Raw genomic sequence first — 21,901 nt, 5'->3', positions numbered from 1 at the left:
CGTGAAAAAAAAATTGAAAATTTTGGAAATTATTTTTAGAAAAAAAAACCCTAAAATAAAACAAAAAAAAAGGTGTTGCAATAAAAGCAAATCAATAAATACTTACTTTTGAGGACACTTCTTCAGTAGTGAGGATATACCGATGGAACTTTGTCTCCCCCTACTGTCACGTTTCTGAACTACAGGAGGAAAGCAGCTTGACATGACAAATAATCAATTCATTTGGGCTATTATTTCAAAATTTTAATAAACTTTAATTTCCATTTTACATCAAAGGAAATCAGTTAATATTCTCTTAGTCAAACTAATGTCCAGATCAGTGACCTAAATAAATACTTTAGAAACTTTTGTTCTTATTTTCTATCCCTGTTAATGTACATATTTACAACACAAACACACATTCGTTTAGTCGGGACATCAACAGTCGCTCCAAACCCAACATTTGAATCACATGAAAATGTCTTTATCTCTTATCACAATTAAATACCTCATGCAGCGATTTTTTTTAAATTCTAAACAATTACTAGCTTAGTGAATCCGACAAAACTACTGACATTTTTGTAATGTAATCTCTTGCTCATAGACTGCAGGTAAAGTTACATACAGAAAAAAAATTGAAATAGATTTGAAAATCTGGTTTGTGACTATAACAATGACATGATTCTATATAGTCATTACAGACGACATAAAAACGACAAAAAAACAACAACCCAGCAGCGGGTCTGTTTTTAGAACTATGGGTCCAAATAAAGAACTGAAAAAGTTGTTGTTTATCCCTGGACAAAAAATTTCCAAAATTAAATCTGAGAGCTAAAGCAGAGGTTTCAAAAGTCTGAGATGGTAGGCAAGCAACAACCCTTCTTTAATCAATTACTTTCCCTCAATTACTAAATGACCGTGGAATCATGAGTACATATGACCTCACAAAGACTCAGGAATTGAAAAGATAGCTTAATATCAATCTACACCACAGACATAAATTAAGTCTGTCTTAAGATTTCTTTAAATTTTAACTCAGAGAAAAACAGAAAACAATAAAAGTTCCCAAAAGTCATGCATTGCTGAACCATCTGTTGAACCAAACCACACACATGTAGACTATTATATTGGATCTTTTTCTAAAGTATGGCAACAACTAATACAATATTTTTTCACACACTCACAGCCCCCTTCGGAATGTTAGTGGCCCCCAGGAGAGCGACTCTTCACGCTTTGAAAACCTGTTCTCTAAATTGAACCGACAAGAGCGTATTTGCCTTTCTGTCAGCACACACGCACGCATGCACACGCACACGCACACGCACACGCACACACACACACACACACACAGAATGAGTGAGAGAGAGAGAGAATATTCATTCACATATGCTGTTGCTGCAATCTCTTGCAATACAGACCATCATCAGACCATTGTATCCTGATGATGCTATGAAAGAGCAGAGTCCTCACCACCTTAATGAAAAGCTGAAAAATAGATCATTATGTAAACTGCAGATTTTGCTCCTGTGTTGACTGCATAATGTGCACAAAATACATCAAATACAAAAAAATGCCTAAAAGCAATGTGTCTCTTTATAGTCATAATACGTGGTAAAAAGCAGTTTAGAAAGTACTGCTCTGAAATTCAAAGGTACCTTCATGTGAGATAAGGCAAGCCGACAGCTGCAGGCAAGTTTCAACAGGATTTTTTTTTGCCTCTGTCATGGGTGCAAAAAACAAAGCTTGCCAAAACTCAACATCAGGTCATCACACAGATCCCAGGGAAAAGATATCTCAGAGTTTATGTAGCTCAAGTGAAAAGCAGAGACCTGGAACCAGTCTATCATCAGTTACCTCCCTCTGGCTCCAGCCGGGGCCCCAGGTTCAGGGAACATTCCTCCTCGCTTTGGTCGTCAGCCTGGTAAATCACATTGTCCACCAGAGGATGGTTGTGGCTCGGAGGCCTCACAGGAAGTGAAGGTGCCTGTTCACAGGAGAGCCGAGCCTCCTGCCTGCTGCTGCCTTCAGAGGCCAGCGGCTTCTGCGAGTCCGAACACCCGGTGACGGGCCGGTACGTGTCAGAGTCTCCGTAGATGCCCATCTCTCCCCCCTTTCTCAGCAGGTGTGTGTAGACCAGAGTGTCCTCAATGGAAGCGTACTCATGCTCACTGTCTTCGTGTGTTTCTGGGAAACCTTTGGCTCCCGGCAGGAAGCTTGTGCCGTTTGGATTGTAAATGGAGACTTCATGGTTCAGTTTCTTCTTCTTCTTCCTGTTTGACAGAAGAGACACATAAATAACTTAAATTCAAATGACGTTGACCCAGACAAAACTCTAATATCAGTTATATTTTCTAAAAAAGAGTGAGTAATTTGAAACATACAAAAATACAGACTTCAATGTAATAAAATTAGACTGAAACCTGAATAAAGCAGTGAATAAAACACACACTCACCTGATCACCACACAGACAGCTACCAGCACGATGACAAAAACGACTAGCAGGACAGCCACGACGCTCAGGATGATAGTCAGCAGAAGATCTAATGAGAGACACCAACAAGAACACAACTGAAGTCAGGAGATAATAACACAACAACTCCTTTAAATACATCCTGTGTTCATAGAAAGAAAAAAAAAACACACCATCAAGAGACTTTTGAAGACTATTAGTCATGCTACCGGGTAGGGCTGCGCTTAATTATAAAAAGGGCTTGGGCTAAATGTTAATGCTGTCATGCTCGCACTAACAGACTGGTGTTAGAACTGTGATTTTGTATGGTCATCAACTCACCTAGAAACACAGGAAGAAAGCACTTCATTAACACCCCCATGAGTTTGTCTCATTAAGAAGAAATGATGGAGTCATCCATAATAAAACTGAACATTGTAGTGAAAGAAACAGTTAAATTAAGTTGGATATTATCAGCTCTATGCCCCACAGGAAAGGTTTGCAGCAGGTAACTAGAACATCAGTGCAAACGTCATCTTACTGGTGCTCTTCTGCAGAGTGATCTTGGTGACAACGGTGAAGTCTCCTCTCTCGGCCATACAGTTGGACATGTTGAGGAAGAAGCTCTCTGAGACCATGATCTCACTCTCAGCCTCCTCATCCTCCCTGCGACTGTAGTCCTCCTCCAGACGGCCGACTCGCTGCACCTTGATGTTCGTGTGACCGTTTCTGCACTTGGGCTGGCTCAGATTGGCAAACATCAGGTGAGCCTTCATCCTCGTCGGAAAAGAGACGACCCAGGAGACAGTGGAATAATCCTTCATTCCTTCTGGCCAACCAGGAGTAGCCAGGAGGAAGCTAGTGTCTTTCTTTGGAGACACACTGAAGATGTATCTCTCTGAGCAGAAATAGACAGAAAATTAGATTTAACACCACATCACACATATAATGAATCACTTTAACTCAGTTTAGGCTTCTCGTTACCTGGTATCTCGTCTTTCATCATGGCAAACAGCACAGGCATACGGAATATTCTACCCCCTATGTTGGACACAGTGACTGACACATTTTTGTGGACTTGGACATTCTGTATGGGTCCCTGAGGACAGAATAGTCCAATAGTATTGCTATTTTCTTCAGCCACTTTGATGATGATACTGTCATTGCATGGTTGCCCAGGCAGGGCTTGCTTGAGGTTCCCCATGGGAGAGGTCAGCTCCACGGCCCCATCACGAGCAACACGGAGGGTCCAGGCCACGCTGGTCAGAGGGGCCGGCAGGCAGGTCGGCATCGGAGGCACAGACAGACGGAATGGAGCCTTTGGGCTGTCTTTAAGTTGACTACAATCTGAAATAAAATAGCAGGCAGTTCAAACCATCTAAATCTTTTGAATCGCTAAATAAACCAAAATTACCTGAACCGTGAAAGTTAAATGACTGTATGTTACTTTTTATTGTTAAGTCAGTGAAGTAACCCCCTCGTTCATCCAGTGTGCAGGATTCACCAGCAGGAATTAAATGTAATACTCATAAATTAGTTGTTTATTAGTCTATAATTGACTGAAACTAACTTTTGTTTTTCTTACTTTAGACTTTTACAGCTAGTCTCCACTGTTTCTACAGTAACCCAGAGCAGACATTGAATGTTCAATACTACATAAAATAAGGTATTTACACAGTAAAAATGGACAAGCGACATGTCAAACTGATGTCAACGTTATGGAATTTACTACACGCATGCTTCAAATTTCATTCAGAAATCAGATATAAATATTTTAAGGTCTTTTTTATCTGGTAAAGGAAGAAATATTTGATTCTTTAATCATCTAATAAATTTCATTCATATTCAATGGTATGACATCGACTTGCCCCTCATGACATTTTGACCTCATTAAGCCTTAAATAAATACTAATGTCTTCATCTTAACTGTCACTTAGTTCTTAATGGAATTCTTGTATGGAATGCTCGAAAACTCTGATGTGGACATACCTATGACTCTTGTGGCAGTGACTTGTACATCTTCAGGAAGGCAACCCTGAAAAGACAGAACACCGTCTGCCGTGACCGTAATCACCTCCTTTGGCACAGAGTTTATTTTCATCAGGCAGCCAGAGGCTGGTCTCAGCTTCTTAATGTGAAGAGAAAGACCATCCATTCTTTTCACTTCCACTTTACATGACACTACAGGAAACAGAACAGAATGACGTCAACATTTTTTCTGCATCTTCGTCTCTCCTTCTGTCTCACTGCAAAGTCATCTTTCGACTACAGTTTTGAGTTGGATTCAACTATTAGAGCTGAATGGGATTTCCAGATAGTTGAAAGAGGCATTGACTGATATGAGCAACTGCTGTCATTCATGACTCAGTGATGAGTCAATCTTAAAGCTCCCCTAAACTAAGGCAACACTCTGCATCAGTGTTTTATTACTCACACTGACTTTGTCACTGCCTTGTTATAACATGAAACAGCGAATGAAAAGACACATTATTTGTACTTGGTAAGAACATATAATCACAAGTAACATGCATATCATAATCACATCACCGCTATCCTAACAGAGCCCATCTCTACCTAATCTAAAAAAGATGCTAAAGACTCTTAAAAAAACGGCATCTATTTTAATATGTTGACAGGTAAACATTGAAACAGTCCTTTAAATTTTACGTCTGTAAAAATGCTCAGACGTTTTCTATATATTCTGTTGAGTAATGTAAATTAAACTGTTAAAAACACCATTTTATTTAAAGTAAGCTTGGATCTCATTGAGTCACCCATCGCTATTGAAAATCAGAATGTCTGTGAAATTGACCAAACACAATGTGAACAAAGCTTTCAAACACTGTTTTGTATTTGGACTGACCCCAAAGTTATACCACCCATCCTTGTTATGGTTTGTGTGAGCAGAAACTATGATCTGCACATTTGAGCATTCAAAAGCAGCAATATTTTCTTTATGCAGACCAGTTATAAATTCTAACATAAACAGGGTAAATAAATTAAAAAACGCTCGATATAGAGTAGATTATTTGAATTTCAGCTATAGATTTTTGAGCCTTCAGGGAACTCAAGCATTTTAAGGCTACACCATGTTTTTTGCATCATCTACATATCATGTCAGCAGAGGCTTCAAAACACTGAGAGCGTTGGAACCAAACTGTAACATCAGGTGAAGATGATGGACCAACCTGGTGAGTTTTGACTTGAAGACAACACCTTAATGCCCAACGACAGTCCAGGAGCGCCGGCGCGTCTTCTGTCCATCTCACAGTTCCTGAGAGTCAGAGAGAAGCTTCCCTGAGTCTGATCTGGCTGGGGGGCCGTCAGTTTCAGTACTGACGCCCCTCCCCGAGCACTGTTGTACTCCACTGCTGTGTCTTTCTTCAGACAGAGAGGCTGTGTGAGATTTAGGAGCTGGACAGTTGTCATGTGTTTGTCTGGGACCTGAAAGTACCACTCCATCATGGCATTGTCAGGAAAACTCTCTGGGTAGTTTGCAGAGAGAAGTTCTGAGGATGACGTCCCTGTCGGCAACGTCAGGGTCAATTTGGCAAGAGCTATGAGAGAAATAAAACATTAGTTATGATAATGAAATAGTGAAATCTGATACAGGAGACATGGGACAGAGAAGCAGGTATTCAGAGACAAAAGTTCTAACTTACATTTGATTTCCTCCCCGACAGACACTCCAAACCGGTCATTTTTTAGCTCCTGCCCTGCTGGGACATCCACAGAAAAGCTGCCTTGGTTCAGCATCTGAGCATCGCAGATCGGTCCCATCCTGCAGTATTTCCCTATGATTACATCCCCTGAAGTCTGGGAGGTCTGGAGGATGTAACTGTGTCTGTCTGGACATCTCTCCGACGCCTTGATCTGTTTCAGACCCATGTTGGTGAAGTCTATTTTGAATGCCTTTGGCACAGAGGCCTTCAAGTTCCAGATGAACTTTCGATTAAAACCCACCAAAGGTCGTGAGCCGGAGTCAGCCTGGACGATTTGGCCATTACATGACTTTGTAGTACATTCTGAAAATATATATTAGCAGATGAATTTCACAAGTAAAACCATCATTACTGTAATAATACAACAATTGTATTAGAAAGCTAAATAACAAAATAATCTAATTTTCATTCAGCCTGCTCTTACCTATATTTCTCACAATTTCCACGTTGAAAACGTCTTGAGGTCTAGAGCAATCAAACTCCACTGAGGCAGGGCTGTTGTCTTTTAACACAAGTAAAGTGTCACATTGCTGTGAGCGTCCTACCGTGGTGCACACTTTGCAACCTTTGCCCTGGCTACTCTTAACAGTGGAGATGATCTTAATGATGGTGCCTCTGTCAGAGGTGATGCTCAGTCTCTGGGCTGCTGCACAAAAGAACATCACACAAAGCATTTCAAATAGAGAGAAATATGTAATAATGTTCCACAGATCATCAAGATGACAACCCAGCAATGGAAAGTCACAAACTAGGAAGACTAAGTAAAGCACATACCTCTACCAAGAAGCAAAAGCTCCTTTTGAAACAAAAGCATTCTAAGATCTACCGGACTGGATCAGACCCTGAGATGGTACAGCACATAATATCAGGGTGCAAGATGCTAGCTGGATCAATGTACATGGATAGGTACAACCAAGTATCTGGAATAGTGTACAGGAACATCTGTACCCAGTGTGGACCAGATGAGATGAACTCAAGGCCCAATGGGACGCACCACTACAGATGTTTGAGAACCAGGACGAGGTACTGTGATTCTCCAGCTTCCAGACCAGCAAACAGCTATTGACTGCTATGACCGTCCGGACATAGTGGTGGTGGACACAGTGAAGAAGAGGTCATTGGTGACAGATGTGTACATACCAGCTGACAGCACCATCAAAAATAATAATAATAATAATAATAATAGACCTTTATTGACCTTTATTGGGGAAATTTGTGCGATCGTGGCAGCAAGGGGGGGAGGGTCAAACATAAATAGTTAAATAATATACATATTAACATCTGCAACATATGAAATTTACATATTCACATATTGGATGAAAAGGAACAAGAAAAGATTTAGAAGTACCAGTCCAGAAGGCTGAGGTCTTCTGGACAGCTAAGATACTGATACTGCAAAGAACCCTCAAATTCTCAGGGTTCTGGTAGAGGACCTGAGCTGGAGGGTGACCGACACCCCCCCACACACACATAAGGAGTGAGAGGGACATTTTATATTAACCCTCGCTCACAATGATAAAGAAAATGAAAGAAAAAACTCGGAAAATGTCCCTTTCTAGAATCCACACCAAAGTTTTAAGGGATCTATCCACATCCTCCATCTGTGTGTCATACAGAGCTGATCAGTAGTCTTTAAGTAATCCTGTCAACAAGGCAACAAACAAGCAGGTGAAAGTTTAGCCTCCATGAAGGGAGTAAAGATCATAATGAAATAAACACTAACTACTCTGACTATGTATCAGACAAAAAGTTTAATTCATTTTAGGACCGTCACACTGACTAACCGGGATGAGGCAGTGGATGTGGCTTCACAGGCCTGAGCAAACAGAGCCGAGTTCCAAGACAATTCCTAATGTGAGCCCTCTGCTGTCTCACCTATCCCGCTTCACACTGTATGATCTCTCTCTCTAAATATAACTTTATGCTTTTTGAAGGGACAAAACAAGTCACAACCAATCATCATGAACATGAAACATCAGATTAGTGCTGAGAACCATTTCGTTTGGATTTATATTGAACAGTACAAAAAAATGTCCACACTTTAATTTCTGTTCTGCTTCAGATCCAACCTTTAAAAAATTCAGTCTGCTGTAAACGGATGAAGAAATATACAAAATGAAAGTATTCTGCTCTAACATGTAATCTGCAGTCTTATTGACAGCAAATAACACATGGCTTATAAAGACTTAATATATAATACTTATGTCTTGTGGTTATTTTTATGAATAATAAGTGCAGAGGTGATCCCATCTCACCGACCCTGACATGACATGTGTCCATGTGGTTGGTTCTGGACTCACCCGCAGCAGTGAGGGCTGTGAGCAGCAGCAGCTGGAGGGCGGCCGCTGCTGCTGAGGACATGCTGGCCGACACAGAGGCTCTACTGACGGGATCCGGACACTCAATCTGCGAGGGTTTCATAGCTCCTCATGAGGTGAAACCGATATGCGCCACATTTTCCTCTGTGGGTGTGAGACCAACCGCTCCACTTCCTCGAAATGTGAGTCAACAGCTTTAAAAACGCAGGTGACGTAGGGGCGTGGCCAAGTCGGCCATTTCACCAGGTAAAGTTCACTGGAGCGCAGGAAGAAGAAAAAAAAAATCACTGGTTGCCAGTTTATGAAGAAAATCTGAAAAAAACTAATGCTGTCTAATTCCACTTTGTAGTAAACTCTAAGGGGTTATAACACGATTTAGGTGAGATTAAGACAAACAGCAGTTATGTAACTTTATGTACATAACTGGAGGCTAATAAGAAGCGATGTTGAACAGGATTTCCTACACAGAGAAAAGTGTTTCTGGTCTTGCAACTTGGCAACCATCTCCATTCTCATCTGTACATACAGTAGAAAAACTGTTAGTTTCTTTCTTTGACAAAATAATGTTGACTTTAAAACTGCAGAGGTGTACTCGTATTACCAAGATGAACACGATTACCCTGATATTATTATTATTATTATTATTATTATTATTATTATTATTATTATTATTATTATTAATAATAATAATAATATCTTTTCGATGCCAGGTTTTGTGTGATAAAAGTCCTTTACCCAAAGGTTCAAAGTCGTTCAAAGATATAAATAGGCCACTATATTACCGGCTTAATTACCAATTTATGACAGATTTACTGGCTACTCTGAAAAATCCTTACCTGCGCTCATGCCCTAAAATAAAAAAAAAATATTTTTTAAAAAATTGAGAGCATTTGTATTTTAATGAGCTTCTATGATTGTGTAGTAAACTAGTAGCATAAAGGGTGTGTAGCATTGCCTGAAACAGATGCAACACAAAGCTGCTGCTCATAATTTACACCTTTACTCCTTAAATAGTGATAGATTTATTTAATGCCTTATGATAAAACACATGATGCAAACCAAGTTAATAATTACAGCCAATCGCTCATACAATGCACTGAGATAAAGAAAGGTCAGTGTCAGTGTTGTGGACCAGGAGCAACTAGTTGTAATGAGTTTGTTGACAATCCGCTTAATAACACATTTTACAGAATCAGTCATAGATGCTGATGAACAATTTTTGTTGACATGATGATCCTATATTCAACTTGAAACTCAGTTTGGAGGCAGGAATTTGTAGTACTGTTCAATGATATTTTTCTGTAAAGACTACTATTTTGAACACAATTCATAAAAGCCTCTTTGTATACGCCACACAATAGTCCACACCTCGGTATTAAAACCATTGTGAAATGGTTATTGGAGGATTGTTGTGTTAGTTTGGTTAAATCTAATGGAATGTCAACAGCTTCTCAATCACATGTTGTGTTCACTTGAAATAATTGTTAACAAGACTGATTTGGGGCTGCAACAGATAGAACAGATAGGAGAATATAACCTCTAATCAATTTTATTGTAAGTTAAACTGTTTGAACATGAATACAAATAAGCACGCATATTGATCTTGACATTATAAATATAACAGTATAAATATTGAAACTCTTTAATTCATAAACAACATCTATTATCAGAATTTATTTGGAAAAAAAAACAACTTGTACATTTACTTTGAATGTGACTACGCTAAGGGTTATATATATATTTGACGGCACATTTTAAAGTTTTCAGTGCAAAAGTCCAACACATCGGATAAGGCAACACCTCTCTAGAAAGATTAAAAATTCTACAAACACTGCTTAAAGAGATAAATTTGCACAGTTGACACATAATCTATAGGAAGGCCTACAAGGGTATATAAAACACATTGGTGTTGGTCCCAGAACAGATTACTAACACTAGTGTCTTCACCATAGTTTACCTTTCTGGTCTTAATGGGGGAGGAGGTCTAAAAAGACTAATAATAGAAGTCCTCCAAAGTCCCACCATCATAAGGTGAAAGGTTAAATGGCTACAATTATAGTATAGGCAGCACAGGCTGATGATAATAAAGGTAATTTAGATTATCTCGGTCTCCTCTGCTCCATCCCATTAGGCAGAAACCCCGCAATGATCGGGACTGGCCATATGAGAGCAGCAACACTCCACACAATGATCACCAAAGTCATGAAACAAGCCACAAGTGTCGACTCGATCGGCTTTCTGTTCAGCCTCCAACTTTTATCTCCCTTCAGCTCGTCGAGGCTAAAATCCACGCAGCAGAAAGTCGCCTGGTCCCCGGTCTGCTGGCCCCTGGCCCTGCCCTGTCCGAACCTCCGATAGCGGGACATCCCGCAGCCCACGCACAGCCGCAACTCCTGCTGACCCCCGGTCACCCCGAGGTGCTCGATGACGACGGGAGAGATCGCTCTGTTGAAAGACGCGGAGAAAAAAGCCCTTCCATGGTTGTTGGTGGTGTAGATGAGAACATCACACTGGAACCCGAAGCTGCTGTCCCAGCGGGCCACCAGCGACGTGGGCAGGAGTCTCTGAACGCTCACGTTGCACTGGTACAGGGTCTGCAGGGAGGTGGTGTCGGGCGAGGCTTCGCTCTCATCCACGGACCTCTTGGAGAAGCGCACGTCCACCTCCAGGTTGGCCATGAACCTGTTGGAGGAGTTGATGGGCGGCAGGAGAAGATCTTCGTCGCTCCAGCCCTGGCATCGCTGGAGGAGTCCGGCCACCGCGGTCAGAGCCAGCAGGAGGGACGGAGAGTCGTTCAGCATGGCACAGGGCGCGTCTCTCCCGCTCGCATGGTGCTGAGGCGATCCGCACACGACGGACGATGTTTGAAAACGCCAATCGTCGGGGTTTCTTTTTTCCCCCCTTTCTATAAAAGCATCACCCTATGAAGAGATACAATCCCCTGTCCGATTGGTATACATGAAAAACGTCCAAAGCCTGTCACAAGCGCGCATCGCCCCTCCCTTTGGGTATTTCATTTTTTTTTCTGTTCGCCAAATGCGCCCTGTAATCGCAGGAGAAGCAGCGTGAGCAGCCTCCTGTCACACTTCTGTCACTTCAGGAGTCAAAACGTGCAGCAGGCGTGACGCGCAAGGAGCCAAGGTGCAGGTACGAAGGCGCACAGTTCATAACGCAGCTTCTAGCTTCTGAGCTCCACGAAACTTTGGCAATGAAAATAATTGCAACTAGGAGATTTGAGAACAAATTCTAGTCTTACAATGGTTCTCTGTGTTTATCTGAATCAGACTTCTCCCTGGAATGAAAACAGCAAAACTAGGGGCCACACAAAAGCAAACTACACCTAGTCTTCTTTTGGATCTTAGCAGGTGATGTTCGCCAAAACATCCACATCTCACATGTACAGTATGAAAGTCAAGGTCAGCTTTATTGTCAAATGCACCATATATGCACAACATACAGCACAGATGAAATTGCAGTCCTTTCTGACCCACGGTAGACAGTACAACAGGCAGTACAATACAGACAGTACAACAGGTAGTACAACACAGGCAGGACAACACAGGCAGTACAACACAGGCAGTACAACACAGACAGGACAACACAGGCAGTACCACACAGACAGTACAACACAGGCAGTACAACACAGACAGGACAACACAGGCAGTACAACACAGGCAGTACAACACAGGCAGTACAACACAGGCAGTACAACACAGGCAGTACAACACAGGCAGTACAACACAGGCAGTACAACACAGGCAGGACAACACAGATAGTACATCAGACAGTACAGCACGAAGTATAAGACGAAACACAAGTGGTGGTTAACATCTCTATACACTCTAATCTCAAAGGGGAAGTGACGTATGCGCAGTCCCTGAGTTGACTGGGGGAGGGAGAGATAGGTGGTCAGGTGCTGGGGAGGGGGCAGAGCAGGGTGTGGGTAGAATTCAGAGCTGTGGCAGGGGGCAGAGCAGGGAGGGAGTTGAGCCTCCTGACCGCGTGGTGAAAGAACCTGTCCTTGAGCCTGCTGGCTTCAGAATGTCTACTGAAGAGAACTCACCTTCCTCATGTACCTGAAACAAAGGAGCTTGTACCATCATTAAAGTCAAAATGCTGCATAAAATTCTCTTCACTGCAGGAATAGAACTCTGGAAAGGATATATTGAATCTTTTATATTTGTATTCATAATGTTAACTTAGTGGAAATTTAAATATGCTAAAATAAAATCATTACAACCAATCCCCAACTGCTAGCCGCTATCTGGACCCCAAAACTGTGTCACAGAGAAGTTGGGCTACACAGAACAGGAACTCAGTTTCTACAGTGTGATGAGCCTTGAGCTATAAAGAAATTGATTGTAAAATTGTGTCTTTGTACATTTTTATTTGACTCTAATTAGACTTTGGTGTCTCTGAAGATGTAATAAGCCGCATGTTGTAATCTATTGAAGTTAGTCTGCATCATGCAGGAAGGTTAACGTTTGAATCTTATCAGAGATTGTCATGGGCCACTATTATAACAACCCTATGACAGCCGCAATGAATTTTAACGCATTTAAGTGCTTCTCCAAAGAGTAACTTGACCAACAGTGATGAGACATAAAGCAACTGCTGCTCACTTCCTCAGCATGATGTGTTTCAGCAGCCCAAGGAGTACAGCTGCCAAATGTGGAGGTTTTGGCAGCTGCACTCCTTGAAAATGCTTCCTTCCATTTGTATTTACCTTCTTTTAGTTAATCTTAAAATGGATTCTTCTCTGCGGTATATACACAACTAGTTTCTATGATAACAGAGGGAAGTACAGTAGAGAAATAGGTATCATTTTTATGTCTGATCTTTATTCTATGCAATGACAAATCAGAACCTTCAGTACCCTCAAGGATCAAAAGAAATGGTTCCATGTAATTTGAATTGAAGTGGAGAAAGTTAAATGAGAGAAAATGGAGTGCACAAATTATTTTGTCAACATTAATACAGTTAATCACTTTTAAAATTCCAGCTTGGGTCAATGCAGCATCCTGGGAGTGCTTAGGTCTTTGCTCTGACTTTGTGCTTGTGTTGATGAGAAGGTAACATATTTAAACCACTTTGTTTTCTTTGGTTTTCTACCCATGGGCTTTGGATAAAGTACATAAAATATTTGCGTGTTTGTCCATCTGCTCTGTGCTCTCAGAGTGTTCTATATCTTGGTGTTTGCTTCTCTCAGTCATGCTGTGCACTCTTGGACGGCCAGACACATCAATAAATATGTGCTTCCACTGTGGAGTAGCATCAGGGTTTTTCTGCATTCACCTGGCTGCTGTTACCGATGCTGAAGAGAACACAATTACTACATCAACCCCTCCCATCCCTCTGTTTTTTTTTGTTTTATCACACACAGAAAATCTGATTATAGTTACAGCTGGGGACACAGATGCAGTTCATCTGAATTGAGCAGAGTTGTAATAAAACTTCAAATATTAGCACTTGTAGCAGGACACCTGATCCATTTTGGCAAGTGGGCTTTCAAGCTGTGCTCAGAGCAAGCCAGTGTTGGCTGAAGACAAGCTGAGCTTAGAGACCAAACTTGCTTCCTAAATAATTACATTGACATTTCCATTCTGTTGGAGTCTGTCAGTATCTGATGTGTCATTTCTGTTACTTATGCAATACTGGACTTTTTGGCTAACCCCCAGAGTTTTATTGCTTTTGATCCTCTAATCTTAGATCTTGAGTTTTGTGTGTCCCAGGTGCATTTTTTGTTTTGTTTTATTAGGTAATGATTGTATTATCTGCTGTGAAACCTCCAAAAAGAAATGACACACTTCAAGGGGATATGCAATTAAATAAACGTGACCCTCTGACAGTCCTCAATCTGAGATTACAGTACATACTAATTTTTATACAAATCATTTCTCTCAGAAAATGCTTTGCTAACCTAAAATTGTGCAAAATATATGGTAGGCTAAAATATACGTTGAAAGATCTGTGAAGGTTCTCAGCCAGCCAGGTAAAGATAAATATAAAAATAAAGGGAAAAAAGAGTCAGTTGATCTTTTTCTTTTAAAAAAAAAAACAATAAAGAGCCGCGGTGCACTGGCGTCGTGCCTGGAGTGTCCCCCGCCTCACGCCCTATGCCGCCGAGATAGGCTCCGGCTCCCCGTGACCCGCTGCGGTGGATATAGCGGTGGTAATCTGAAGATGACTGACTGACTGACAATAAAGAGAAAGCATTTACTACAAAGCTCCCTCCTCCTGATGATTGTATCTTTTTATCATAGATCCCACTTGTCTATCACTTAACTTTCCATGCATCTTTTGAACAAGTTAATTATGTCTTTTGTAAATATAATCTATACTGTCTGCATAATGCATCAGAAAAGACAGAACTGGGCCATTGACCAGAGGCAAAACCTTGAATTATTCTATTTCATCTTTCAGAGTAAGGAATACAAATGCTACTTGTATGAATAATTTTTTTCTGTGCTGTTTGAATGGTATAATCTGCTCTTGAGATTTGCTTGATTGTATTTGATGTAAGGGCCAGCTCAAGAGAAAGATGCTTTGGCCTCAATTTGCACCTAAAAGCCTCAAACCTTTTGTATTGTATTCTTCTCCACAATTTTGCATCGCAACAATTGCATGCAGCAGTTTGGTTCTCTTTCTGTATACTCTGATATCTCTACAGTACTCGCAAACACTCCCACATGTTTCCAAAAGCTGGTCCCTGTGCATCTGATATACTCCAGACAATGTAGTGGAGAGCAAGAAAATGTAAATGACTTTCTTCTTCATTAATTATGCCATAAAAATGTAAATTGCTTTAGTGACAAAAATGCAAATAGGATTAAGATAAAAGTCTCTTCTTCCTTCGGAGAATACATGAAAGATTTATTTGCTCAGAATGTGGTTCTTTATTCAGGAAAGTAAGAAGAGGACCTGTTAGTGGCTCCTGGCTGGCCTTTAGCAACTCTGTGCCGGATCAGACATCATTAGTCTGACCGATCGGCTCAAACAGACAACCGACTTAATTAGAGATTTGAAATTGCGTTCTTGCATCCTCGTCGTCATTTTGAACGAAGCGGTGACTTCACCAGGACGTGGACGAACACTGGATGTCCAGGAAACAGCATCCATTTAGATGATAAAAACTATAAATTCATCATCTTTATTATTATTATATTGAGTATCAGTGTCGAGAATACCAAAACAGCCACATATCTTGGTAACAAGCTTGTGGGACAGAGCTTCACATCCTTGTTCAAATCTCCTCTGAAGAAACCTGGAATCTGCCCAAGTGACCAAAGCTGCAGACAAACAATGAAATATGGTTAGCAGTGGAGCACAAGTGCTCCATTTTGAGAAAGTGCTGCATTCATAGTGTGACTTCAGTACAGTAGACGAAGCATTCCTTCTTTATTTTAAGAAGCACATAGTCTGAGAATGGTCATCTAGCTATTCAGATCTTTCTCAGCATCCATGGTACATGGAGTTTGAAGTTGTTCGCATTCAATAGACTGGAACAACTATAAGAGTGGGCAATGGGCAATGCAGAATTTTTGATGCATGACCAAAGGGAGTAGAAGTCAAGAATGTATTTTGATAAGCATCCTGTGACACCCAACAACATGGAAGTAAAATTTTAATTATTGTAATATACTGCATACAGTTTATAACAAAACTACCAAATTGGATTATGTTTGAGTAAAAGTACAGATTAGATGATAATGTACCTTAGTATTAAAAATTAAAGACAATAAGAAAAATAAATCACTGTGTAATTTTACAATACTCTTTATTTATTGTGGATTCTTCTCAATGATACTATTTAGTTTAATTCATGATAACTCAACATACATAATGTATATCATAATACAGTAGTGAAGCAGACAGGATATATTAAATTCTTCTAAAATATTTGGGAGAAATTGTTTATCTTACTTAATAAATGCTAAGTTTAATTGCTATTAATATGTTCCAGAACTGTTACTGAAGACTGTTCTTGTGAAATAAATAAACTGTTTCACCCTATATCAAATAAATGCAGCATTTTTAAAAGTGTTCACTTCCTAAATTGCAATGGACTAAAACTATATATATATATATATATATATATATATATATATATATATATATATATATATATATATATATATATATATATATATATATATATATATATATATATACTGCATATGTGTGTGTGTGTGTTTAAAACAACAGAAAATGTTAACTGTATTTACTTGACAATTGTGCTGCTGTACTAGACCTGAAATGTACTTAATTCATCTCAATTACTCTACATTCTTCTCTCCTCGATTCAATACATCCCACTTACTACAATAATATAACATTACCCTCTCTTTCTCATTGTTTTGTTCTATGAAAGATCAGTTAAAATTCGATTGAGCACAAACAGGAGTACCATTTCTTAATGAGCTAACAATTTTAAATTCATTGTATTCCTTTCTTAATCATACTCGCCAAATATATTACAGCTCATCTGAGTGCATCCACAAGACCTCAGAGGATCTACAGATCTGATGAGATGAACACTAATTAGTCACATCAATTGTCAAGCAGTTTCTCTGAAATCTGGCCAAGTAGATAGACAGCTGCACAGAAATGCGGATTTATTTGTAGAACAGCTTGTCATGAGTTCAGAAAATTCCAGCAGGAAAGCTTATAATGCAGAGTGATGCAGAAGGAGATTTCAGATTCTTTAGGTTACCGTGAACTCCTCACTCCTCTGTACCATATTTTTATCTGAGGCCTTCAATCTTTAATGAGAATAGATAAGTGTAGAACACATGGGGTTGTCAATGTGAAATAAGCCCTGGAAATAACATCACACCCATCAGACTCTCTGAACTATAGTCAGAGGGTTATAGATATCTTTCGGCATGTTCCTTGCTGCTTTCTTCAGCTGAGATGTGTGAGATTGGTTCTCTGTGGCTTCTCATTGAGGCAGATGTCGATTGTAAACCACATGCTCATCCACATAAAAGTCATCTTGAACAAGTCACCCTCATCTTTTTTCTACCATGTGATTCTCTGCCAGTGAAAAGCAATCTTCCCCCAATACAGGGAAAGAGAAGGTGTCCTCTAGTTATATATTCCTTATACTGTATACAGAGCATCCATCTCCAATTGACACATGATGTGGCTAATCTTGTAAAACACACCAAATGTGCTCAGCAGTTTAAAAATGGCTTGATGTCCACTGTCACATGTAGATGAGTTTTGGAGTGCTGTAGTTTTCCTTTTGGGCTTCGTCTAACAGTGGGGCTTCTCTGCCGTGATGGCTCTGATGGGAACAGGGCAGATCCTGTACAAATACAGGTAGCTACAGCTAGGCAAATGGCCTCGCCCTCCAGCTGCAAAATGCTTTGTGGGAGCAGCTCTGGTAAGACCTATCTGTACCGGGAAGACACAACCCTTTAAACGGAGAGTTGGTGTGAGATCTGCAATTTCTTCTTCAGCAGCTCATGGTGGTCTCTTAACGTAATCTTAAGAAGGCCCACGGACTCACTGACCAACTTGCATGTTTCAAGAACAGGTAGACCTGTTTCTATGGTTAGGCTCTTGTGTTAGATTAATGAAGTTATTCAACACGCATATACTGGATGTTGTAGAGAGAGGTATTTATATTTAAACCTATACTACTTTGGCAGCCCCATTACATTTGCATCACTGATTAACTGAAAGTAGCAGCATCTTTCCTCTGTGGAGCTACCACTCCGTTCTATCAAGATAGGCTTGATACAACAAAGCAAAGTATGTTATACCGTTTTCTAAGTTAAGAAACTATCATAATAAGACCGCCTTAAGATCACTTAGAATTTAAGAGTGCAGCGATGATGTACGTTGGTGCTGACTGTATTTATGTCGGTACAGTTGGTGTGTTTGAGGAGATTATCCCCATCCAAGTGTTCAGGGTGAATCTCTGTATGCATGGAATATGTAGGTGGTCGTGGGAATATTGTGTTCCCTCAAAGAACAATCATTTTAGCATTATCCATAGATTACTATAGGTTTTTTGTCATGGTGAGAACGGGAAGCAGATAAGGGTGTAAAAAGAAGATGATTGGTTGCTTTCAAAAAAGATTTACTGGAAGAGCACCAGAGGCTTTTACCTGAGACTTATAGGCAAAATAGTTGTCAAAAAGCCCAAATTCCATGCAAGTAAGAATGAGTCATTACAAAACTTAACCATTAAATTTAGGAATGATGCCATGCAGTTTCTTACACCATTAATTGGAGTGGAATATAAAACGGAAGAAAGCTGAGACGAATCTGGCAATTAGAACATGGATGAGACTTTCCCAAAATCGATCCCATCTCTTAGCTCAGTGTTGTGTTTCTCCACAGATTTCCAGCAATGAACAGTTTTAGTTCACTTCGACATTCCCTGGGGACATCCAGTCTCCATCTGCTCCTGTTATATGAGCCTCATCATTTTTGACTGTACATCACATTGTTAAAGGAACTTTATTTTCAAAGGAGTAGACCTGGAGCAGATTTAAGGGTATCTGATCATGAGACTTTAGTGTTTTGTTGTGCTGTGGAGACCCTTTGAGTATATTCATGTCAACTCAAAAATGTTAGGACACAAAATGAATAAAGAACTTGACCTTCAGAGGTAATGTTCATTTTCCCATTTGCACAAAAAGATATAATTGGGTTTTGGTTATTTATTTTCTGAGTGGTAGGGTATGGATACAATCCATTACATATTGGTGATGATCCAGATCATCACCTTGATTTTATAGAAATGATTCTTTACTATTTCATAATAAGGGATCTTCATGGATATTGATATAATACCAGCAATGCTTGACAAATTTAAGCAATGATATCTTCATAAAATCTGTCACATATCGGAGCCTGAACTTATCATATGTTATTCCACCTCTGCCGATCCAGGACAGCCTATATTCTACCGTATGATAACAAACAACCCTGCAACAGACTTGCGACTATAATCACATTGTAGTTGATTAAATTGATAAAAATTGTAGAAGAAAACTGTTGATTCAGTTTCATGATAAATCTGATACCTCATCAAATGTTACTTCCCAAAAGCCACATCCCAAAGAAAACCACTATTAGTGAAACATTACAAGAATAAATAAAAATGATCTATAAATAATAATATTCCAATATGATTCTAAATTCTAGGAGGAGATTTTATATTAAGGAGTCATATATGAGGGCCACATTGATCTGTCAGTCATTAAATGTGATATACTATAAGTACAATCAGTTTATAACTGTACCTGTAGACAGCCCAACAAGTTCACTCATTTAAATAAGGTCTTGAAACATTTCTACTCACTGCAGCGTTTCCTTAAATAACAAATTTTTCTTATTGTAATGTTTTGCTCTTAACTGAGTCATTATTTATTGGTTTGTTTCTGCATTTTATTTTTTAGTGAGTTTTATTTGCAATTATACTGCAGTCAAATGTCTGGCTCTCAATGGCCTTTCATGATCTTAATGTATTATTTAGTTTCTAATGTTCTTAATGTCTTATCTTTAATTCAGTCTCTGCCTCTGTGAAACTTTGAATTGCATGAACACTTTGAATTGCTTGTATAGTGACTTATAAATAAATTTGCCTCATGTTGCCTCAGAGTGTTGTTCGGTTTCCTGTGTGTTGTTGTTTTAGTTGTTTTTAACAGTTGGAAACAGGTGATAATGCACACTGTGCACCAATCTGTAGTTTCATAGTCAACATACTTTTGTACATGATTAACACAGAGACGCAACTGGGCGATATAGTATGACATATATCACAATAAATACTGACAGATTTTTTTCCATACTCTTTGATCATTCACAATGAAGTCATAAATATTTTAGTTTTATTCACAAAAATGTGCTCCCACTGAAAGTATAATACTAAAATCATTGTGACCTTGTTTACTGGGACCCTCCATGTTTCTCAGATAACCTTTTTCGTGAATGAAAACGTATGTTTTCCCTCTAATTAGGATCTGCTCTTGTTCACTCATCTTCAATCTAAACAACTCATTACCTAAATGTGCAATGATCAAAAAAGTGATTAATTTAATTTACTTATACCATGATCATTTCCTCCATATACTTTCCTTGCTTTGTAACCCCCCCCCCCCCAAATAAATAAATATAGAAATATAGAAATACAGTAAAGAAATTGTGCTGGAACAACAAGCTATCGCTTTGTATCCACGTTTTATGTTTTCTGAAATTCCAACTTTTGATGAAATAATGAAATAATGATATTGATGAAATTATGAAACAATGATATTGTAATACTGTATGAGGAATAGTGTAAACATAAGGAAGGAGATAACATCTCAGATGTGTCAAAAACCCATTTCCCTCTCTCATTTCACCTCTTTAATCACATCCTGTCCTGTTGTGCTCTGGGAGGAGGTGCTTATTTAACTCTGAATTACGTCAGCACAATAGAACAGAGCTCTGGCTTTAACTCCATGATGCCTGACAGAGAACTATCTCAAGCTGATGAAACACCACCCTTTTTTCATGTCAGATTCCTACAATTCTACAAAACAGAAATGTGTGAGCTTGTAAAAAAGGGGTTCTGATGAGACACTGCTCCCATATCATACCCCTCAGAGCCTCTGGGTTTAGTGATGAACACAGGAGTGAGTGGAGGTGTTCCTTCAGTCAGCAAACAAACCTTATGTTGGAAGCTGGCGTCAAAGAAATCGTGCTGGAGTTTTTTCATTTGTCTCATTATAGCAGTTCCCCTTCATTTGAGACGTTGATTTGTATTGAATCCCATCTTTAAATGCAAAAAATAAATGATGTGCATTAATAATTAAAGTAAATAAGTAAATAAGTAAAATCTTTGGCTTCACTCTCAAAGTCATTAATGATCAATCACCATTATCTCATATTATTATTGATCTAGCGTACCTCACTCACAAAGCAACTCGGTCTCTGAAAATAGACTGGACAACAGAGCCTTCACTCTCCTGCTGAACCATTTCCCACTTTCAGTCCCTTTCTTCATTTAAGAGCAAACTTAAAACTTCCCTCTTTGATAAAATCCATAGTTAGGATTGGCAATGGCTTACACTTCGATCCATCCCATAGCCATGCTGCTACAGGCTTATTGTGTTAGGGACATGATACTCAGGGTCCCTCTCTTTCTTTAACTTGCATTCATGTCCCATTAATTGATCATAGTGGTTTTGACTCCTCCCAGAGTACTTGCCCTTTCCTGTTCTCTCTGGTTTCACAGAGCAGTGAGCTGTGGTCCTGCAGGGCTCTTGTCGTTGTTGTTGCCATGGATCTCGGATGTTCCCAGATGGGAACTCTCCTTTCTGCAATTCTTCTCCATACAAACTACAAAACTGCATTGATTCTGGCCATCAGTTGCGTCAGTCGACTTAACTTGCTGTTTTGACATCCACTTCTACCAGTGTTGATCTATTCT

The 21,901-nt window shown here is 39.6% G+C and overlaps 2 protein-coding genes across 2 annotated transcripts; both read right to left on the bottom strand.

Moving 5' to 3' along the window:
* Positions 1-143: 143 nt before the first annotated feature.
* On the bottom strand, positions 144-8,609 carry cdcp1a (CUB domain containing protein 1a). The gene is made up of 9 exons (XM_068323833.1): positions 8,452-8,609; positions 6,576-6,797; positions 6,092-6,454; positions 5,618-5,986; positions 4,419-4,610; positions 3,414-3,776; positions 2,971-3,327; positions 2,433-2,520; positions 144-2,249 (listed from the first exon to the last, which is right to left on the bottom strand). The coding sequence occupies exons 1-9, from the start codon at positions 8,570-8,572 to the stop codon at positions 1,826-1,828; spliced, it is 2,499 nt and encodes an 832-aa protein (XP_068179934.1). The 5' UTR covers positions 8,573-8,609; the 3' UTR covers positions 144-1,825.
* A 1,437-nt stretch (positions 8,610-10,046) lies between these two features.
* On the bottom strand, positions 10,047-12,434 carry LOC137601581 (transmembrane protein 158). Its single transcript, XM_068323834.1, has one exon. It carries the CDS (start codon positions 11,268-11,270, stop codon positions 10,569-10,571), a length of 702 nt encoding a protein of 233 aa, XP_068179935.1. The 5' UTR covers positions 11,271-12,434; the 3' UTR covers positions 10,047-10,568.
* Between the last annotated feature and the right edge of the window lie 9,467 nt (positions 12,435-21,901).

Source organism: Antennarius striatus, chromosome 9 (assembly GCF_040054535.1).
Source record: "Antennarius striatus isolate MH-2024 chromosome 9, ASM4005453v1, whole genome shotgun sequence".
Classification (NCBI taxonomy): Eukaryota; Metazoa; Chordata; class Actinopteri; order Lophiiformes; family Antennariidae; genus Antennarius; species Antennarius striatus.
Note: the sequence above shows the minus strand (reverse complement) of the source record. Positions and strands in the feature narration are given on the sequence as shown.